The sequence below is a fragment of the Spermophilus citellus genome (genome assembly GCF_964194105.1).
Source record: "Spermophilus citellus genome assembly, chromosome: 12".
Taxonomy (NCBI): domain Eukaryota; kingdom Metazoa; phylum Chordata; class Mammalia; order Rodentia; family Sciuridae; genus Spermophilus; species Spermophilus citellus.
The window spans coordinates 117,677,048-117,693,830 of NC_138198.1; the positions used below are offsets into that span (position 1 = coordinate 117,677,048).

General features: G+C 36.3%; 1 protein-coding gene across 1 annotated transcript in view; it reads left to right on the plus strand.

Moving 5' to 3' along the window:
- The window catches only part of PHLPP1 (PH domain and leucine rich repeat protein phosphatase 1), a 219,564-nt gene that overhangs the window by 92,599 nt on the left and 110,182 nt on the right, over nucleotides 1-16,783 (plus strand). Inside the window, exon 2 of the mRNA XM_081262783.1 lies at nucleotides 12,395-12,591. Coding sequence (XP_081118909.1) covers nucleotides 12,395-12,591 — 197 coding nt within the window. The remainder of the gene's footprint in view (nucleotides 1-12,394; nucleotides 12,592-16,783) is intronic.

The window sequence follows — 16,783 nt, forward strand, 5'->3', positions numbered from 1 at the left end:
TGGGGGCAGAGGAGTGAACATGATCTTATCTGTCTTTTAGGAGTATCTGGGTATTGTGTTGAGAATAAACTATAGAGAAAGGGAAAGAGCAAAAGGAAGACAACCAGATAAGAGGCTATGGATGGAATTCTGGAGAGAGGTGAAGATGGTATATTTAGCAATGTAGATGATGGTGAGTGCTTGAAAAAGTGGTTGGATTCTGGATATACTTTAAAGATATGTCAAAAGTGGAGCTTGGATTGGATCTGGGGTGTGTGAGAGAGAGGAGTCAAGGAAGATGCCTTGGGTTTTGACACAAGATAAGCAATGAATGGAATTTCCTTTTCTGAAGATGGATTACTTTAGAATAGTAGGAGGAGCCATTTAAGTTGGAGGTATGTGTTAAGATTGTTGGACAGTAAACTAGGATTGTTCTAGAGATACAGATTTTGAAAGTTGAAAGTCTGATGTAACGAATCTATACTTTGGTGGATTTCATCCATTCATATAATCTTGTAATCATCACATCAATTATGTGCAAATAGATACCTATTTAGAGCCTCAAGAAATAAGGGAGCGAGGAGGATTAGGTGGGAGAGGTTAAGGTAGACATGAATATAGTGATATGGGACAAGGAACACTTCTGCCTTTGGAAGGCAAGAATTGGAAAGGCTTTGCATAAGAGCCAACATTTGAATTGGGCCTTGAAGATAGGTAGCATCTCACCTGGTAGAGAAGATAATGCCACTGGAGAATTGGTTCATAATGTGTTTTCCTCCCCTTCTCACCTTTCCTTAATTTCTTAAGTCCTCTTTTCCTCCCTCTTTCCCAACTCCTTTCTAAACAGTGAGTATATTTACTTGCTGGACACATTCATGGATTTCTCAGGCCTGTGTATAATATGGTAGGCTAAGAATGACTCCAAAAGGTTATGTCTGCATTCTGATCACCTAGAATTTATGAATGTGACTTTGCTTTGAAAAAGTTCTTTGCAGATGTGATCAAACTCAGCATTCGGAGATGAGGAGATTATTATCCTGGGTTTTCTAGATGGGCGCTAAATTCAACTACAAATGTTCTTAGAGACCAGAGAGAGATTCGACACATATATGCAGACATGGGGAAGATGTGAAGACAGAGGTTGGAATAAAGTAGCTACAAGCCAAGAAATGCCAATATCCTCTAGAAGGTAGGAGAGGCAAAGAGGGAATTCTCTCCCAAGGTCTCTGGAGGGAGTGTGGCCCTGCTGAAACCTTTTCCCTTGGATTGCCGTAACAAATACCCAACAATGGATGTCTAGAAACAACAAAAATTTATGTTCTTGTACTTCTGGATGTAGAAGAGGTCCTACTCTAGACTCCAGGGGAGGAGCCTTCCTTGTCTTCTCCAGTTTGGGGTTGCTGGTAATCCTTGGTGTTCCTTGGTTTTCCAGTGCATCACTCTGTCTCCACCTCTGTTTTCACTAGCCTTTTTCTTAGCCTAAATGCCTCTCGTATTACAAGGATAACTGTCATTGGATTAGGGCCTGCTCTAATCCAGTATGACCTCATTTTAATTTAATTATATCCGCAAAGAGCCATTTTGCATGTAGTCATTTTCATAGGTGCCACATATCTTTTGGGGGGATACAGTTCAACTGACAATAGTGGGTATGGATAGCTGCCACAGTGACTCTAAAGAGTGGAAGCGAGGGAACTAATTGGGAGGTTGTTATTCTAGAGGCAAAAGATAGCAGCTTTTAGATTTGAAGTATATTTGGGGATAGAGTTGGCAAGATTTGTTTAGGTAGTGTGAGACAGGAGGAGATTATGGATGAGCTTTTCTACTTTTATAGACATATAGTTGCTAATTCCATAGGGATGACCTTGAGTACATTTAGGTAACTAAAAATAATATGATTGTCATTTCTCAGGACATAACTAATTCAGTGTTTTGGGACTGTTCCTTTTAATTCCCTTTTAAGATCCTGTATGTTGACTACATGAATGTGTATGCTCAGTAATTGTGCTCTGTTCAGTGTTTTACAGGTAAAAGGGAGATCTTCTGTACATGTGTTGACATTTAGTTCATCATCCAGTTGGTTGAGAGTAAAATTGTTGAATATGTTAGATTGTGATACTTTGCAAGGTTAATCTTTGTGGTTTTTAGGTTCTTTTCAAGTGCCAATAGTTGAAACAAAGGAACTAATTGAAGATACTTAAACAATAAGGTTTGTTTACCTTACAGAGAACCAAATCGTTAACACCAACACAGTCTAGTAATCAAGGATTGTTGGACTTCAGCCAAGATACTGCCCTTCTAGGGACAAAAAATGCACTGGATATTTTATGTGTCTTTAGTAGCTTGAATTTCCAGGAATGGGTCCCTAGCAGCATGATACTTTGTCTTTTGAAGCATTTGCCTTTAATTTTTAAAAGTCAAAAACAAATTTGTGTCCTAGCAATCTATTTAGAGCTCTGTAAGTAAGGATTGATTGATATTAGCTTATATTTAGTGATTGAATTTTTGTATAAGCTAAATACTCTCACTGCATTGTATTGAAAATACATATGGCAATACTGAGCAAAGGTGGCTTGTGGCAGCATAATATTTGAATATTGAATTCAACATAAAAACCAAAGAAAATTAGACTTGTTTAGATCAGAGGTTAGTACTGTAATGGATTGTTGTCCCAAAATTCTTGTCTACCCAGAACCTTAGAGTGTGACCTTAGGATCTTTGCAGATGTAATTAATTTAGATGAGATCAGACTGGATGAGAGTAGGCCTTGAATCCAGTGACTGATGTCCTTACAAGAAGAGACTAGAATATGTAAAGATACACAAGAAGGTGTTGATGTGAAGACAAAGGGAAAGATTGGAATTTGCTGCCACAAGCTACACTGTGTAGAAGGTTGTTTATATCTACCACAAGCCAAGAGAGAGGAATGGAAGAACTTCTCCTTTAGTGTGCAGCAAAAGGAATGAATCTTATCAACACTTTATTTTTGACTTTTAGATTCCATAACTGTGAGAAATCAAAATTTTTTTTTAAACCACTCAGTTTGTGGTTTTTAACCGTTATAAGCAACTAATATGTATAAATAGCTTAGGGTTTCTAGACTAATTTCCAATGAAAGGTCATTGGCTACCTTCAGGGACATTCTACCTATTTTTCAGCTGCTGCTCAGAGTTGCTGTTCACTTGAGAGTTGGCTGCCCATTATGCTGCCTATAAGAAATGTGCTAGTATTGTGTCCTCCTCCTCTCCCTTGGGAGAGTAGCATGTCCATAGCCCTTTTTGCTTATATATCAGAAGAATGGAAGCTTGGCACCTTGTTTGTGAATATTGATGTTCCTAATTCTAGAATTTGACTCATAGGATATATTAGCACTTTATTTTAGTTTCAGTGAGGGTGAAATTTTAAATTAAATGTCACTGCCTTAAGGAATAGCTACTATAACAACCAACTATACAAATCTAATAGTTTAATATAATACAAATTTCTTTTATTCTCATGACCAATTCATTGCTAATGTTTCTGGTCAGACACCTCTATTCCAGTTGACTCAGGTAGCTAGTCATCTTATGGCACATTTACCCCCTTCTCAGAATCTTCTGGACCAACTTCATCTGGCTAGTCAATGGATGAAGGGCATGTGGAAGACGGCGTGGACCATTTAATAGGCATATCTGGAAGTGGCATATATATTGCTGCCTATATTTTGTTGGCTAAAACCAGTAGTTTGGCTCCTCCTGATTTCCAAGTGAGATAAAGAAATGTAGTTCTTATGTGTATCCAGGAAGATATAATGAAATTGTAAAACATCTAGCCAGTCTCTACCAAGACAGCATATTGTTATTTGGTATTCTCATATAAAAATAATTTAAATATATATTTTTTGTTGTATTATTTTTGGATGTGGAATTTCAATTTCTAGGTGTGTTCTAAGTCAGTCAAGCTCCCTTCATTGTTTTGAATAAGGACATTTTAAAAAATTCATTGCACTATAAAAATTATAATAGATAATTTAGAATTATTGCTTTGATAATTTAGAATTGAAAAGTATGACCTTGAATCATATATATCATTATGCTTTTATGGTAGCAAGTACAGCAAAAACCATGATAGCCAATAGCATGTATTTTCTTTCCATTGTAGTTTGGGAATTTTTTTTTGTTTAAATCTATTGCTAAGTGTGTTTCTGTTCTTTGAAGTCACATCAGGTAGTGACATGTGGTAGAGTAATCTTTCTTTTCCTTTTTTTCATTTGTTGAAAAAGTGTTTTGGATTGAGAGAACACTGAAAAGGCTCTTAAGGTATTGTGTGAAGTTATGAACAGGGAATGTGAAACTACCATTTCTAGAAAGTAACAGATGGTGACACTGGACTGACATATGAAGGTTAATTTGAAAATTTCAAATTTGTTTTCTTTGCCAGATATGAAGTAAATACCAGGAGGCCATATTAGCTCCCCACATATTACTCCTGGAGTTGAACTAAAGAAACTCATGGAGAAGGAAGGATGGGTTATATGTCTGTGAATGCAAAATTGTAATGAAACCCATATTTGAAGAAGATACCTTCTTTAAACAGAATACTTCCTAAGAAGAGATGTGAGCATCAAGTATTAAGGAAAATTAAAGAGTAATTTTCAGCTGTCCATAGAATGATAGAATGGAGAGAAACTTTAAAGATGCCTAAGAACCAAAGCTAGTTCCTTATGAGAAACCAGTGTAGGGGAAAAGGGAGAGTGGGAAATGCAGCACCTGTTCTCCAGTCCCTTTGCCTTTCTCATTTCTCTCTACCCAGGTAGTACTGTAACTCGGTGGGTCTCAAATTATGGTCCCCAGATCTGCAGTATCAGCAGAATCTCAGTCCCCATATAGAACTATCGAATAAGAAACTCGGGGGGATGGGGGTGGGTGGGCAGATCCTTGCAGTCTGTGTTTTATAAAGCCAGTCTTTCAGGTGATTTTGGTGTGTGCTATAGTTGGATTCTGCTCTAACTAGTCTTCATTAGACATTTCCTTTATATTACACAAATGTACAGTTATAATAATAATAATGTTCATTACTTTGATTTTGCATATTTTAAAAGTTCATGACTAATTTTGCTATAGTTCATCTGAAAGTGTGTTTTGGTGTTAAAGTACCCCCTTAAGTTACTTTAGCTCTGTGTTTACTAAGTTGTTAAAAGTACTGAAGGATAACTTAACATTTTTCAAGTACTGTTTAAAGAATATTATAAAGGAAATTATAATCTCTAGTAGTATTCAAGAATTTAGGAGTTAGAGAAAGGTTCAAAGCATGACATTTATCAAGGATAAGATCTAAAGTAATTTGAGAGATATAAATAAACCTAATCAAATTGGTTAGCGTGTCAGAAAAAAAGCATGATTTCCTGGGTGGTTGACTTTATACATTTTGATCTGATACATAAATTAACCCTCCCCCAGTGTATTAATAGCTGGTTGTCATATCTATTAGCTAAAGAGCAGCTAGTCTTAAATTTGTTTCAGAGCTCCTGCCAGCACTTCTGGCTGAGAGCTTTAGCCTCTCAGCTCTGAGACAAAATTCCCAGGTGCAGTTAGTGCTCAGGTCTGTAGACCTCTTTATGGAGTCATTTCAGTCCTTCTGCTAGCTCTTGAAATGACCCTAGGCAAGTAATTTAATTCATTCTTTCTGACACTGAAAGTAGTCAAAAAGGATTTAAGGATTTATATGCAATAAGAAACAAGCTTTAGAGGTTTTTCAGTCTAAGCTTGAAAGATAGAGATGGTGAGGTAAGAGTTGAGTGTTTTCACTCTTTCCAAACCATTTTCAACTCTATTTTCTTCCATTAATTCTATGTAGTGATCGAACATTTTTAGTCTTTGGTGGGTATTGACATATAGTCTTACATTCTCCAACATTGGGGAAATTATTGGAATTGCTTAATGTATCATTCTTACTTTTGCTTTTGACTCTTTCTAGTTACAACAGACCCTTTCTACTAGTTTATTATACAGAGTAAGTAGAAAAAACTTTTTAGACTTTTTTTTAGGGAAATGAAGAATTAAAATTTTACTATGTTGGGGCTGGGGATGTGGCTCAAGCGGTAGCGCGCTCGCCTGGCATGCGTGCGGCCCCGGTTCGATCCTCAGCACCACATACCAACAAAGATGTTGTGTCCGCCGAGAACTAAAAAATAATAAATATTAAAAAATTCTCTCTCTCTCTCTCTCTCTCTCTCTCCTCTCTCACTCTCTCTTTTAAAAAATTTTTTTTACTATGTTCAGTAAATAGAAACTAAGTGAAACCAATATAGAAAAGTTGTAGTAGTTATTGCTCCAAATCTTTTTTTTTTTTTTAAAGAGAGAGTGAATGAGAGAGGAGAGAGAGAGAGAGAAGAGAATTTTTAATATTTATTTTTTAGTTCTCGGCGGACACAACATCTTTGTTGGTACGTGGTGCTGAGGATCGAACCCGGGCCGCACGCATGCCAGGCGAGCGCGCTACCACTTGAGCCTCATCCCCAGCCCTGCTCCAAATCTTAGTGGCTCGAATCACTAAACATTTATTTATCTCATAGTTTCTTTGACTTAGGAATTCAGAAATGGCTTAGCTGAATGCTCTGGCTCACGGTCTGTCATGAGGTTTGCAATATTTTTGCAGGTTGTCTTTGGACTTGAGAATCCACTTCTATAGTCCTTTACATAACAGTTGATAGGAAGCCTCAGTTCCTTGTTGACTGTGAGCAGGAAGTTTCAGTTGCTCACTTTGTTGGCCATTTTTCATAGGGTTGTGTGAGTGTCCCATTGACATGACAGCTGACTTTCAAGACTGTGATGCTAGAGAGAGCCAGCCAGGAGGAAGCTCTTTGCCTTTTCTGACCAAGTTTCAGAAGTCACAAGTTGCCCCTGTTACTTCTACCACATTCTGTTAGAAGCAAGCCACTGAGTGCAGTCCATACATGAAGGGATTGAAATGACCACTTTTTGAAGGGAAGAATTTAAAAGAATTTATGGATATATTTTTAAATTACCCGGAAGATGGGTTCTAGGAAGTATTTAGCAAAGATGTTGAATGGCAACATAGTTGTACTTATTTCTGTGTTTTTAGTGGTCTTCTGATTTAAACAGCTGGAAGTCCTTAAGGATAAGCATCTTGAGTTCTAGGGATGAGGTGCTGGAGAAAAAAGAGCTGCTCAGGGAGGTAGAGTTTTGAAAATGGGCAAGGAGAAGTGCTCATCAGTGCACATATGTGAGGAAAATATGCAAGGCGTGGGACGACACAAAACTTGAAGCTCAAACAGGGCTATCAATAGTTTATGTTCCTTCTAGCCAGAGTGGAAAACCTTATGATTATAGGGTGTGCGGTAGCGCACTCAGTGGGATATTGCCTGCTAATATTATTATTAATCTTAAGATTGCCTCGGGTCCTACATAGCAAATCTTAGAAGCAAGCCTTATAAGAACCAAAACTGTTTCAAATAACTATTTCCTAGAACAGAGCTTTGTAATATTTATAGAAACACAAATATATCAAGTGCTCAGTAAGGTAAAATTCATAGTGAATAAGACATCCAAGCAAACCTTATCATTTGTGTGAAAAATATTACCCATAATGAGAAAACTCAGTGAAATTAAACTGATATAAGTGATAAATTAGTTGACAAGGACATTTAAGCAGTTATTATATATTAAAGTTCTATATATTTTGAAGATAAAAGAAAACATTAGCATGTTAAAGAGAAATACAAAAATATGTAGACGTGGGGAGGAGAGGCATATTCCCAAGTTGAACTTGTAGAGATGAATCATGTACTAGATAGATTTTACAGTAGGAAGAACACTGCAAAAGAAAAGATTAGGGGCTGGGTTGTGGCTCAATGGCAGAGCGCTTGCCTCGTATGTGTGAGGCACTGGGTTCGATTCTTGGCATCCCATAAAAATAAATAAATAAAGGTATTGTGTCCATCTGCAACTAATTTTTTTTAAAAGATTAGTAAACACTAATTGACATTACCAATAATGAAATGGGGCGGGGGGAGGGAATAGAACAGAACATCAGTGAGCTGTGAGATAACTTCAGGTAGCCTCACATATATACAATTGGAGTCCCTGAAAGGGCTCATGAAATAAGAAAACGTATTGAAAAGTAATAGCTGACAATTTTAAAACTTTGATTATAAAAATCAGAAATTTCACAAATCTCAATTATGAGAACATGAAGAAAATATGCTAAAAACATCAAATTGTTTAAAACTTGTGAAAGGAAAATCTTAAAAAAAGTAAGGGGAATGTTCTCTGTGTAAAGGATTAAAGAATGGCAACAGACTTAATCAGCTTCAGTGCTTGCTAGAAGACATTGCAGAGCATCTTTAGAATTCTGAAAGAAAAAGCTGTTAAACTTGAATTCTGTACCCAGTGAAAATATAATTTAATAACAAAGGAAAGGAAGACTTTTGGATATACAAAACCTGACAGACTTCATCACTAGAAGACCTGCATCATAGAAAATGCTAAAAGTCATTGAGGCAGAAGGAAAATAATACCAGATATTATTAGATCAACTAGATCTATATAAAGAAATGAAGAGCACTGAAAATAAGTATAAAAGATTAATTTAAAAAATTATACAATTTACTGTTCATAGCAAAACGAATGGAATGTGAGCTGTAGAAATAGGAAAAGACCCTCGCTTTGAGTAATTTTACCATCTTTTATTTTCTGTCAATTTATCTGCCAAATTGGATGTCTGTGCATGTTTCTATGTTTCTTTTCCTAGAGACCCTAGCTTTCATCATATTTTTCAGATGGCTTTAGATGACACAAAAACGTTGAAGCATCTGACCTAAGAGGAAGACAGAATTGAAATCCTGAATTCTCATGAGTGTGAGGAAAACATCTGTTAGGAGCTGACTTTGGGGACTAACTTGCAGATCACTCTAGATTTACGGCCACAAAACATACCAGTCTTTGATGGTGATTACCAAAAGCAGCTCTCAGACCTTGGCTACCAAGGTTTCAAATCTGAAGGGCTGCTGTAGTGGACAGAAATCCAAGTGATTCTGTTAAATGTGGTCTTAGAAACACTGCCCTAAGCAGTTTGGTGCACAGAACATCTCCCCCCACCTACTTCTTTTTGCAGTACTGGAGATAGAACCCAGGGCCTCATGCATGCAAGGCAGCCACTCTACCATTGAGCTACATCTCTAGCCATAACATTTTCTTTTTTAAAGACTTCAATTAATTAATCTATTTATCTATTTATTTTTGGTACCTGGGATTGAACCCAGGGATGCTTAAACACTGAGCCATATCCCCCGCCCTTTCTATTTTTTTTTTTTTTGAAATGGGCTTCCTAAATTCTTTAGGGCCTCACTGAGTTGTTGAGGCTGGCCTTCAACTTACTATCTTCCTCCTCAGTCACTGGGATTACAGGTGTGTATCACCATGCCTGACACTTAAAATGTTTGGTGCATATTATTTACATAGAATGGTGGGTTTCATTTTGTTATACTTGCATACACTTCTAAACTTAATCTAATCAAATGTATGTCTACATTTGGCATAGGCGTGGCTTATTGTGGACATTTCATACCTTTACCACCACCTAAACAATAATTGTACAACAAGTAAGAAGTTTCAGTTTGGTGTGGGAGAGAGTCTGAATGAGTAATTAAGACCCAGAGGCCTAGTGTGATCCCCTAGCCTCATGTTGTCATTTTCTACAAGTGGGCTGGGTTTTCTTTTTTGTGTGTGCCAGGAATTGAATCAAGGGTCGCCCAACCACTGAGCCATAGCCCAAGCTGTTTTTATATTTTAATTTGAGACAGGGTCTTGTTAAGTTGCTTAAGGCCTTGTTAAGTTACTTAGGGCCTCACAAAGTTGCTGAGAGTGGCTTTGAACTCACGATCCTCTGCCTCAGCCTCTGGAGCCTCTGGGATTACAGGTGTGCTCCATCACACCTGGCAGCGAGTATCTTTTTAAAAAATAGACTAATATAGATGTCTTTCATGTGCCAAGTGAGTTAATAAAGGAGAAAAACTATATGAGTACATTTTAAAATCTGTCTCTGTTTATAATCCTTTCTCTTGTAGTTTGCAGTGTTGCTTTGCTAACTGTCCTCCTGATAAATGCCTTCAACTTGTAGGGAATTAGAGTAACATTTTTAAAGTAAAATTTTTAAGTAAAATTTATACCAATTGAACCCAGCCCTTAAACTGACAGGAATTGGTTACACTGGTGTTAACAGCATTTATTAGCATACTGGACAGTGGGAATTATTCTGAACTGAGCATTGGCAGCAAGAGCTAAGATAATGTCATAGAATAAGGAAGCCTGACACAAAGGAGTGTGCTTCTGGGCAGTTGCCCAGGTATATATTACCTCATTCATCTCCATATTCCCCGGAGTCCAGCTGGTACACAGCCGAGTCTGAGGGTGTGTGGAACACCCAAGGAGAGAACAGACAACAAAGATATTGAAAGTCACTGAGTGCAAGATGAGGGCTTTGATTCAGACTGGGGTGTTTAGGGTTTTTCAAGGACAGACTGATCTTACCATTGGGTTCTGGGACTATCTGGAACTCTTAGGAATTTTTTTGACAAGGGAATAAAGTACCAGTCTCTCTCTGATGTATCCACATTCTTAAAGAGCCTTTTGACTTAGGTTCAGTTGGTTTGGTGATTTGCTCTTGGGCTTTGTCTAGGATGTATATGGAGTTGGACAATCAAAAGGCTGTCCCATATGTATTGAGTGCTCTTTTTCTTAAGGCTCTAGTTATTCATTGATGTGCATAAATGTGACAGGTTAAGAAGTGTCCTTGAAGCCATTCTCTGTGGCTAAAATAAAATGCCTGCTTCTTTGTATTCGTGTGTATGTGTGTGTGTGTGTGTGTGTGTATAAGAGAGGGGGGATAGCAGAAGGGGGGAAAAGGGAGATAGAGATATCAGATCCTTTGTTAGAGAATGTTATTTATTTTACAGTCAGGGAAATTGGATTTTGTAAACCCAATGGGTGGTACATTGCTTTTAGTCCCTCACTTTTCATTTTTTCCTCTGATTTTTTTTTTCTTTCTTAGTTTTTCCCTTCAGGAAGAGTCTATCATGTATGAAGGAGCTGTAAGATGGGAAGCCTGGGCATTACCCTTTCTGGGTATAAATGAGCCTGTGCAGAATGGGTTATGGAATGACTATCTGATCCATCACTGGCAGCCTTTGGCAGTCTCCTGGCTTCCTACTTATTTGTGGGTGAAATTAATATTTGGTGGACAACATCATTGCACTTTCTAGTGAGAGTTCTAGCATTGTAGTTGTTTGCTGAGCTACTGGTTCAAATAGGTCTACCACTGTTATACTTCATTCTGGTCCAGCCTTCGCGAAATTATGAACTATAAAGTATTTATAAAGTGTGTTGATGTACTAATAGAAACAAGTAAAAAAAATCAAATCTATTGGTTTTGTTATTTTCTAAATCTCAGCCAAAGGAATGGATTAGGTGGTTTTAGTCATCTCTGAATCTTGTTGAGATCTATATTTGGTGCTGTTGCTTTTCTTATTCCCTCTCCTATGGGCATTAGACATCTATTAAAACCAAGTTGACAAAAATTAACTTTTTTTAATGTTAGTATAAAATATACTTTCTCTTGTTCATTTTTTCTCCTGACTCTTAGCACATAGTCAGACTTCCAGACAAATACATCACTGACTTGGGTCCTCCTAAAGGACTTGTAATCCTTATTAATTTTGGAGCTTTAATACTCTTTGATATTACATATTTAGTAGCTAGAACTACTGTATTTACTTCTAATGTTATGTGTTCAGTTCCTTCACTATGTTATGTTAATCACTGTAGTTCTCCCATTAAGTTGATAGGACCTGCCTGAATATAGTTCTGCCAAATTTAGTTCCACTTGGGAAATGAAGTCTCTTCAGATCTTTCTCAGCTCTCTCTGTATCTCCAAGTCTTTGTATTCTTCTCCATGAACCATGAGCATCCTGGTACCCATTCTTCATGGGTTGCTCTATGGTTTATTTTTGAGAATTTATTTCTCCTATGGTCATAGAATAGCTAGGTATTATTGTTTTCCTATCTTGTACTATGATATTTTCTTCTTGGTGTACTTAAATCAACTCTAGCCATCTATCAATCATGAATTCATCTCTTTTTAAATATAAAATTAACTGTAAGAATATACACAAAAATAAAATTTGGGTTAAAACAGAGGCATTAGAGTGGTCTCTCCTTGGTTTTTGAGGAAGAGGCTCTTAATCTGCTACTGATGTGCACCTGTAGAGTAGATGTAGTAGTTCTTCCCAAATTCTATGACTGCAGCCATCATATTGTTTCAGTTATAAGATGGTTTCCACTTAATTTCTGGTATGTGGATGAGGAGGAAACAAAGCTCATTTAAAAAAAAATAACATGTTTGCTTATGTTTGTTTTAGGAAAACCTCACAGCACCAGCAGCTCAGAACGAATTCAGCTCTCAGGAATGTATAATGTCCGTAAAGGTAAAATGCAGTTGCCAGTGAATCGATGGACAAGACGCCAAGTTATCCTGTGTGGGACCTGCTTGATAGTGTCATCGGTGAAAGACAGCTTAACCGGAAAGATGCACGTTCTGCCATTAATTGGTGGAAAAGTAAGTTTAAAGCAAACAAAATACTAAAAAGGTTTCCCAGCATCAGTAAGGACCTTACTTGGAGCCGTTTCTGTGATAAGAGTAGAGGTGTGATTCAGTTGAGGACTTCCTCTGTTTCTGTTGTGCTCCGCTGGTGGGCCTTGTTGGTCATGGGAATTGTGGAAAATAGCGGAGCCGTTGGCTCATGTAAGGCCATGTAATGTTAGCCTCATTAGTAAGTGCATTTTATCTACTGGACAGAAAATAGATAAATTTCACTATTATGGTTTATAGATTATAAAGTCATAGTTTTTTGAGTAGACATTGATATTTGTGCATATATTTTCTAGCAGGTAAAATGATCCCTGGGTCTGATCCTAGGAATAGAAAGCATACCCTGTGAAGGTTAAAGTGTTCTAATGCTTAGGATTGTACTTTCCCTTATTTCTGTTTGTTCAGTGACCAGTGGCATTATCATTTTTAGTTTATTGCTATGGCTGGTCACACATTTTAGACCTGAAATGTTAACTTGTTTCAGATACACTTGACATATTTTCTGACATTACTGGTTGCTTTTTTTGTGGGGAGGGGCATGTTAACTATTATAAATTCCCAAGTTTTGGTAGGGGGGTACCATCACCATAATTATATATGTCAGTGTTTCTTGATTTTTAAATGATATAATCTGCTAATAAGTAGGAGGGAAGCTTTGGATGAGAAAATACATTAAAATATGGGGACACATTCCCATCCCCCGAATTGGCATGGGAAAAGAGGCAGGAAATACAGAATGTAAAGAGGAAAAATAATAAGACAACTGTTAAAGTTTTGACCTTTCTAAAATTGACAAGTATCTGATCTGTTCCAGGGGAATGAAGATGGTAAGACTAAATGTGTATAATAATAAATGGTTTTGTTGTTTTGCTGTGTAGCAACTTGCTCATCATTCATAAGTTTTTTAGCATTTAGTCTTTCCTTATAAGTTGTCTATGTCAGTTGTTTCCTCCCTCTACTGTTCTACATTTTATTCCTAAAAACACTAAAATGATCATTTTCAAAAACAGGTTTTAGCCTGAAAATATATTATAGTCAGTCTTTTGTTTTGAAACCATTCCTCCTTAGCTTTTGTCTGAGCATTGAAAAGTTAGTGACTAAAACTTGTTACTAAGACTTTTGTACTTTAGATAGATTACTGAAAACTTAGTCATAACATTACCACTGCAGGTCAATATTTTAAAATGCATATTTAATGTTTAATTCTATACAGCTGTTTCTTCTCTGTGATGCTAGGGATTTACATAGGCAAAGCTATTAGCATTATTTATTAATATCCTCTGTGTGGAAGGCACTGTGCTTGGTACCCCAGAAATATCAAGAGGGGGTCAGTCATCATTGCTGCCTTTGAATAGCTTATAATTACATATCAGGAGATGAAAAATGGACACAATATCTTGTGTAAGAGTAGTGCAGAAAATAGAAAAGCACTGTGGAAGATTAGTAGAAGGAAAGATTGATTTTGTGGCAAGGAATAAGGAATTTTGTATTGAAAGAGGTAACAATAAACGATGGAATTTGAAGGGTGAAAAAATCTTTTGACATATAAAGGAGAGAGATGGTGAGAAAGATTATTATGCTAAGAGGGGCAGAGGCAGGAAAGCATGTGGGATGTTCAGATAAGGTCAGAAGATCCAGTTATAATTAGCATTTTCATTCAGAGCTGGAGACTTGTCCTCTTTCCCAGGCTTGTTATTGGATGGACTTTTACTATCCAATGAATTGAAAGTTAATAGCTTCCTCTTTTCACATGTAAACCTGGTAAAACCTGTTTTATGCTATGCCTTTAAAAATAATTGAGTATGTTAAAATTGAGTCTTTGAAAACTGTTGACTGAGTTGGGAAAAAGTAATTCACTTTTTTAATCTGCACTTTCATTAATGTTTGTTCCTTTTTTTCATTCTGTTTCATTGTTAGGAAAAATTGAAGGTAAATGGAAGAGCTTTTTAAAAAAAAATTGTACATAGGAGAACTAGAAATAAGGTGTGATATAGATGGTTATAGTCTAGCTGTAATTGCTGTGGTATCATATTTATACATACTAAAGCATGCTCATTAATTTGCATTTTCAAACAACAAATAGTTTTGTTAAATAAATAAAGCTTTCAAAATTTAGTTGTTGAAAAACATTTGTTTAATAAAGATACATTTTTATTCATTGTGCATTTATGGTATGTTTAATTTGCCCTTGAGAATTTAAAATAGATTTTTAGAAAATGTATTTTAATTAATACTTTAATATTTGTTAAATTATGAAGCATAACAAATGGAGTAACTGTTAATGTCTTTCAATTTAGAAATTATAGTAGTCTGAATACCATTTTTTTTTTTAACTTGTGTTCTCTTTACATTTGTCCCATTGCTTCCCCTAACTCCAGAAGTACCTATTGTCTAGAATGTGTGGTCATACATAAATTTATCATTCTACTATATTTTTCTTGTTTTGAATTGTATAGAAATTTTATAAGCTGGGCTTGGTGTTGCATACCTGTAATCCCAGTGGCTCTGGAGGCTAAGGCAGGAGAATCACAACTTTAGAGTCTAGCCCTAGTAACTTAGCAAGACCCTGTCTCAAAATAAAAAATAAAAAGTGTTGGGGCTGTGGTTCAGTGGTTAAGTACATGGGTTCAATCCCTGGTACCAATAATAAAAATAAAATAAAATTGTTATCATACTTTGGTCTTCAGTGATTGAATTTCTCCATTCAATATGATATTTCATAAGTAAGATTTCATGTTATTGGTGTGGTTTTCATTGCTACATAATTCCACTCTGTAAACATCCCCTAGTTTCTTAAGTAATTTTCCTGCTGATGGTTGCTTCCAGGTTTTTGTTATCAACAGTGCCATTGACATAATCTTTTGGTAATATGCCTCCTGGTATGCAAGTACTTTTTTTTTTTAAGGCAGTTGTTTGCAGCAGAATTACTATGCCCGTGGGACATTTGGTAATATGTGGGAGTGTTTTTGATGGTCAAAAGATTGAACGATAAAAATATCAGTTAATATGGGACTAGGTTATGCCATGGACTCGCCTGCTTCCTTTTATCTTGGTGATTTTTAACACTTACTTCTCATTCACATTATATATCCATTGCAAATTGGTAGAGTTGGGAAGTGATTTCCCTTTCATACACTTATGCAGGGACCAGACTTGATAGAAGTTCTGTTCTTTTGTAATTTAACATTTGTGAGCACACACTGAGAAAGAGGTGACTGAGGTATTATTCATTGACTCCTGTATATTTGAATGCAAAAGTGACAAATGTCATTTCTGTCAACCAGAACTAGTTACATGATTCCACCTTTATGGCCAGGGCTCTGGAAAATGTGGAAAAGTGGGTAGAGTGCCCCATGAGTACCAATATCTTTGCAGCAATCGATATTCTAAGCACTTAAAGGGCAGGGGATTAGAGATTAAAATGCCATGCAAATATTAGACAGTCCTGTACAAGGCACAGTGAAGAACTATTCAATCGAGAAATTCTATAATGACCTCCTTGAGAAATACTTTTTTTGGGTAGATACTTAGGAGTGTAGTTACTGGGCTGTAGAGCATGTGCATATTTACTTTTACAAGATGATACCCAGTTGTTTTCCAAGGTTTATTGTACAATTTTACCTTTACATTATGTACAGGTGCTCTTGTTTTTCTACATATTCACCAATACTTTACTGAGGTATTAATGACAACGATAAACTGCACATTTTGATGATAATTTGATACCTGTAAACTCCCTTGAGTACAGTTTGATAGGTATGCACATCCCCTTAACCATTACCACAATCAAGGTATAGTGAAAATATCCTTCATCTCTCCAACATTTCCTTGTGTCTCTGTATATCCCCTTCCTTCTACTTCTTCCTACTACTTTCCATTCCCAAGAAACCACTTGCCTGATTCATGTCACTATAGATTAGTTTAAGTGGTATCGAAAAAATGTTTTCTTGAGATATAGTTAATATTTGAATATTGATCTTATATCCAGCCATCTTAATACATTTTTGGTTTTTAATGAATGTTCATAAATTCTTTTGAGTTTACTTTGAGTTTACTTACATATGTAAATAATGCAATTTTAATTATTTTCTTTTTTTGTCCTGTCTTACAGAATGTTGAATAGAAATGGTAGATATTTGTTTTATTGATGATTTTAAAG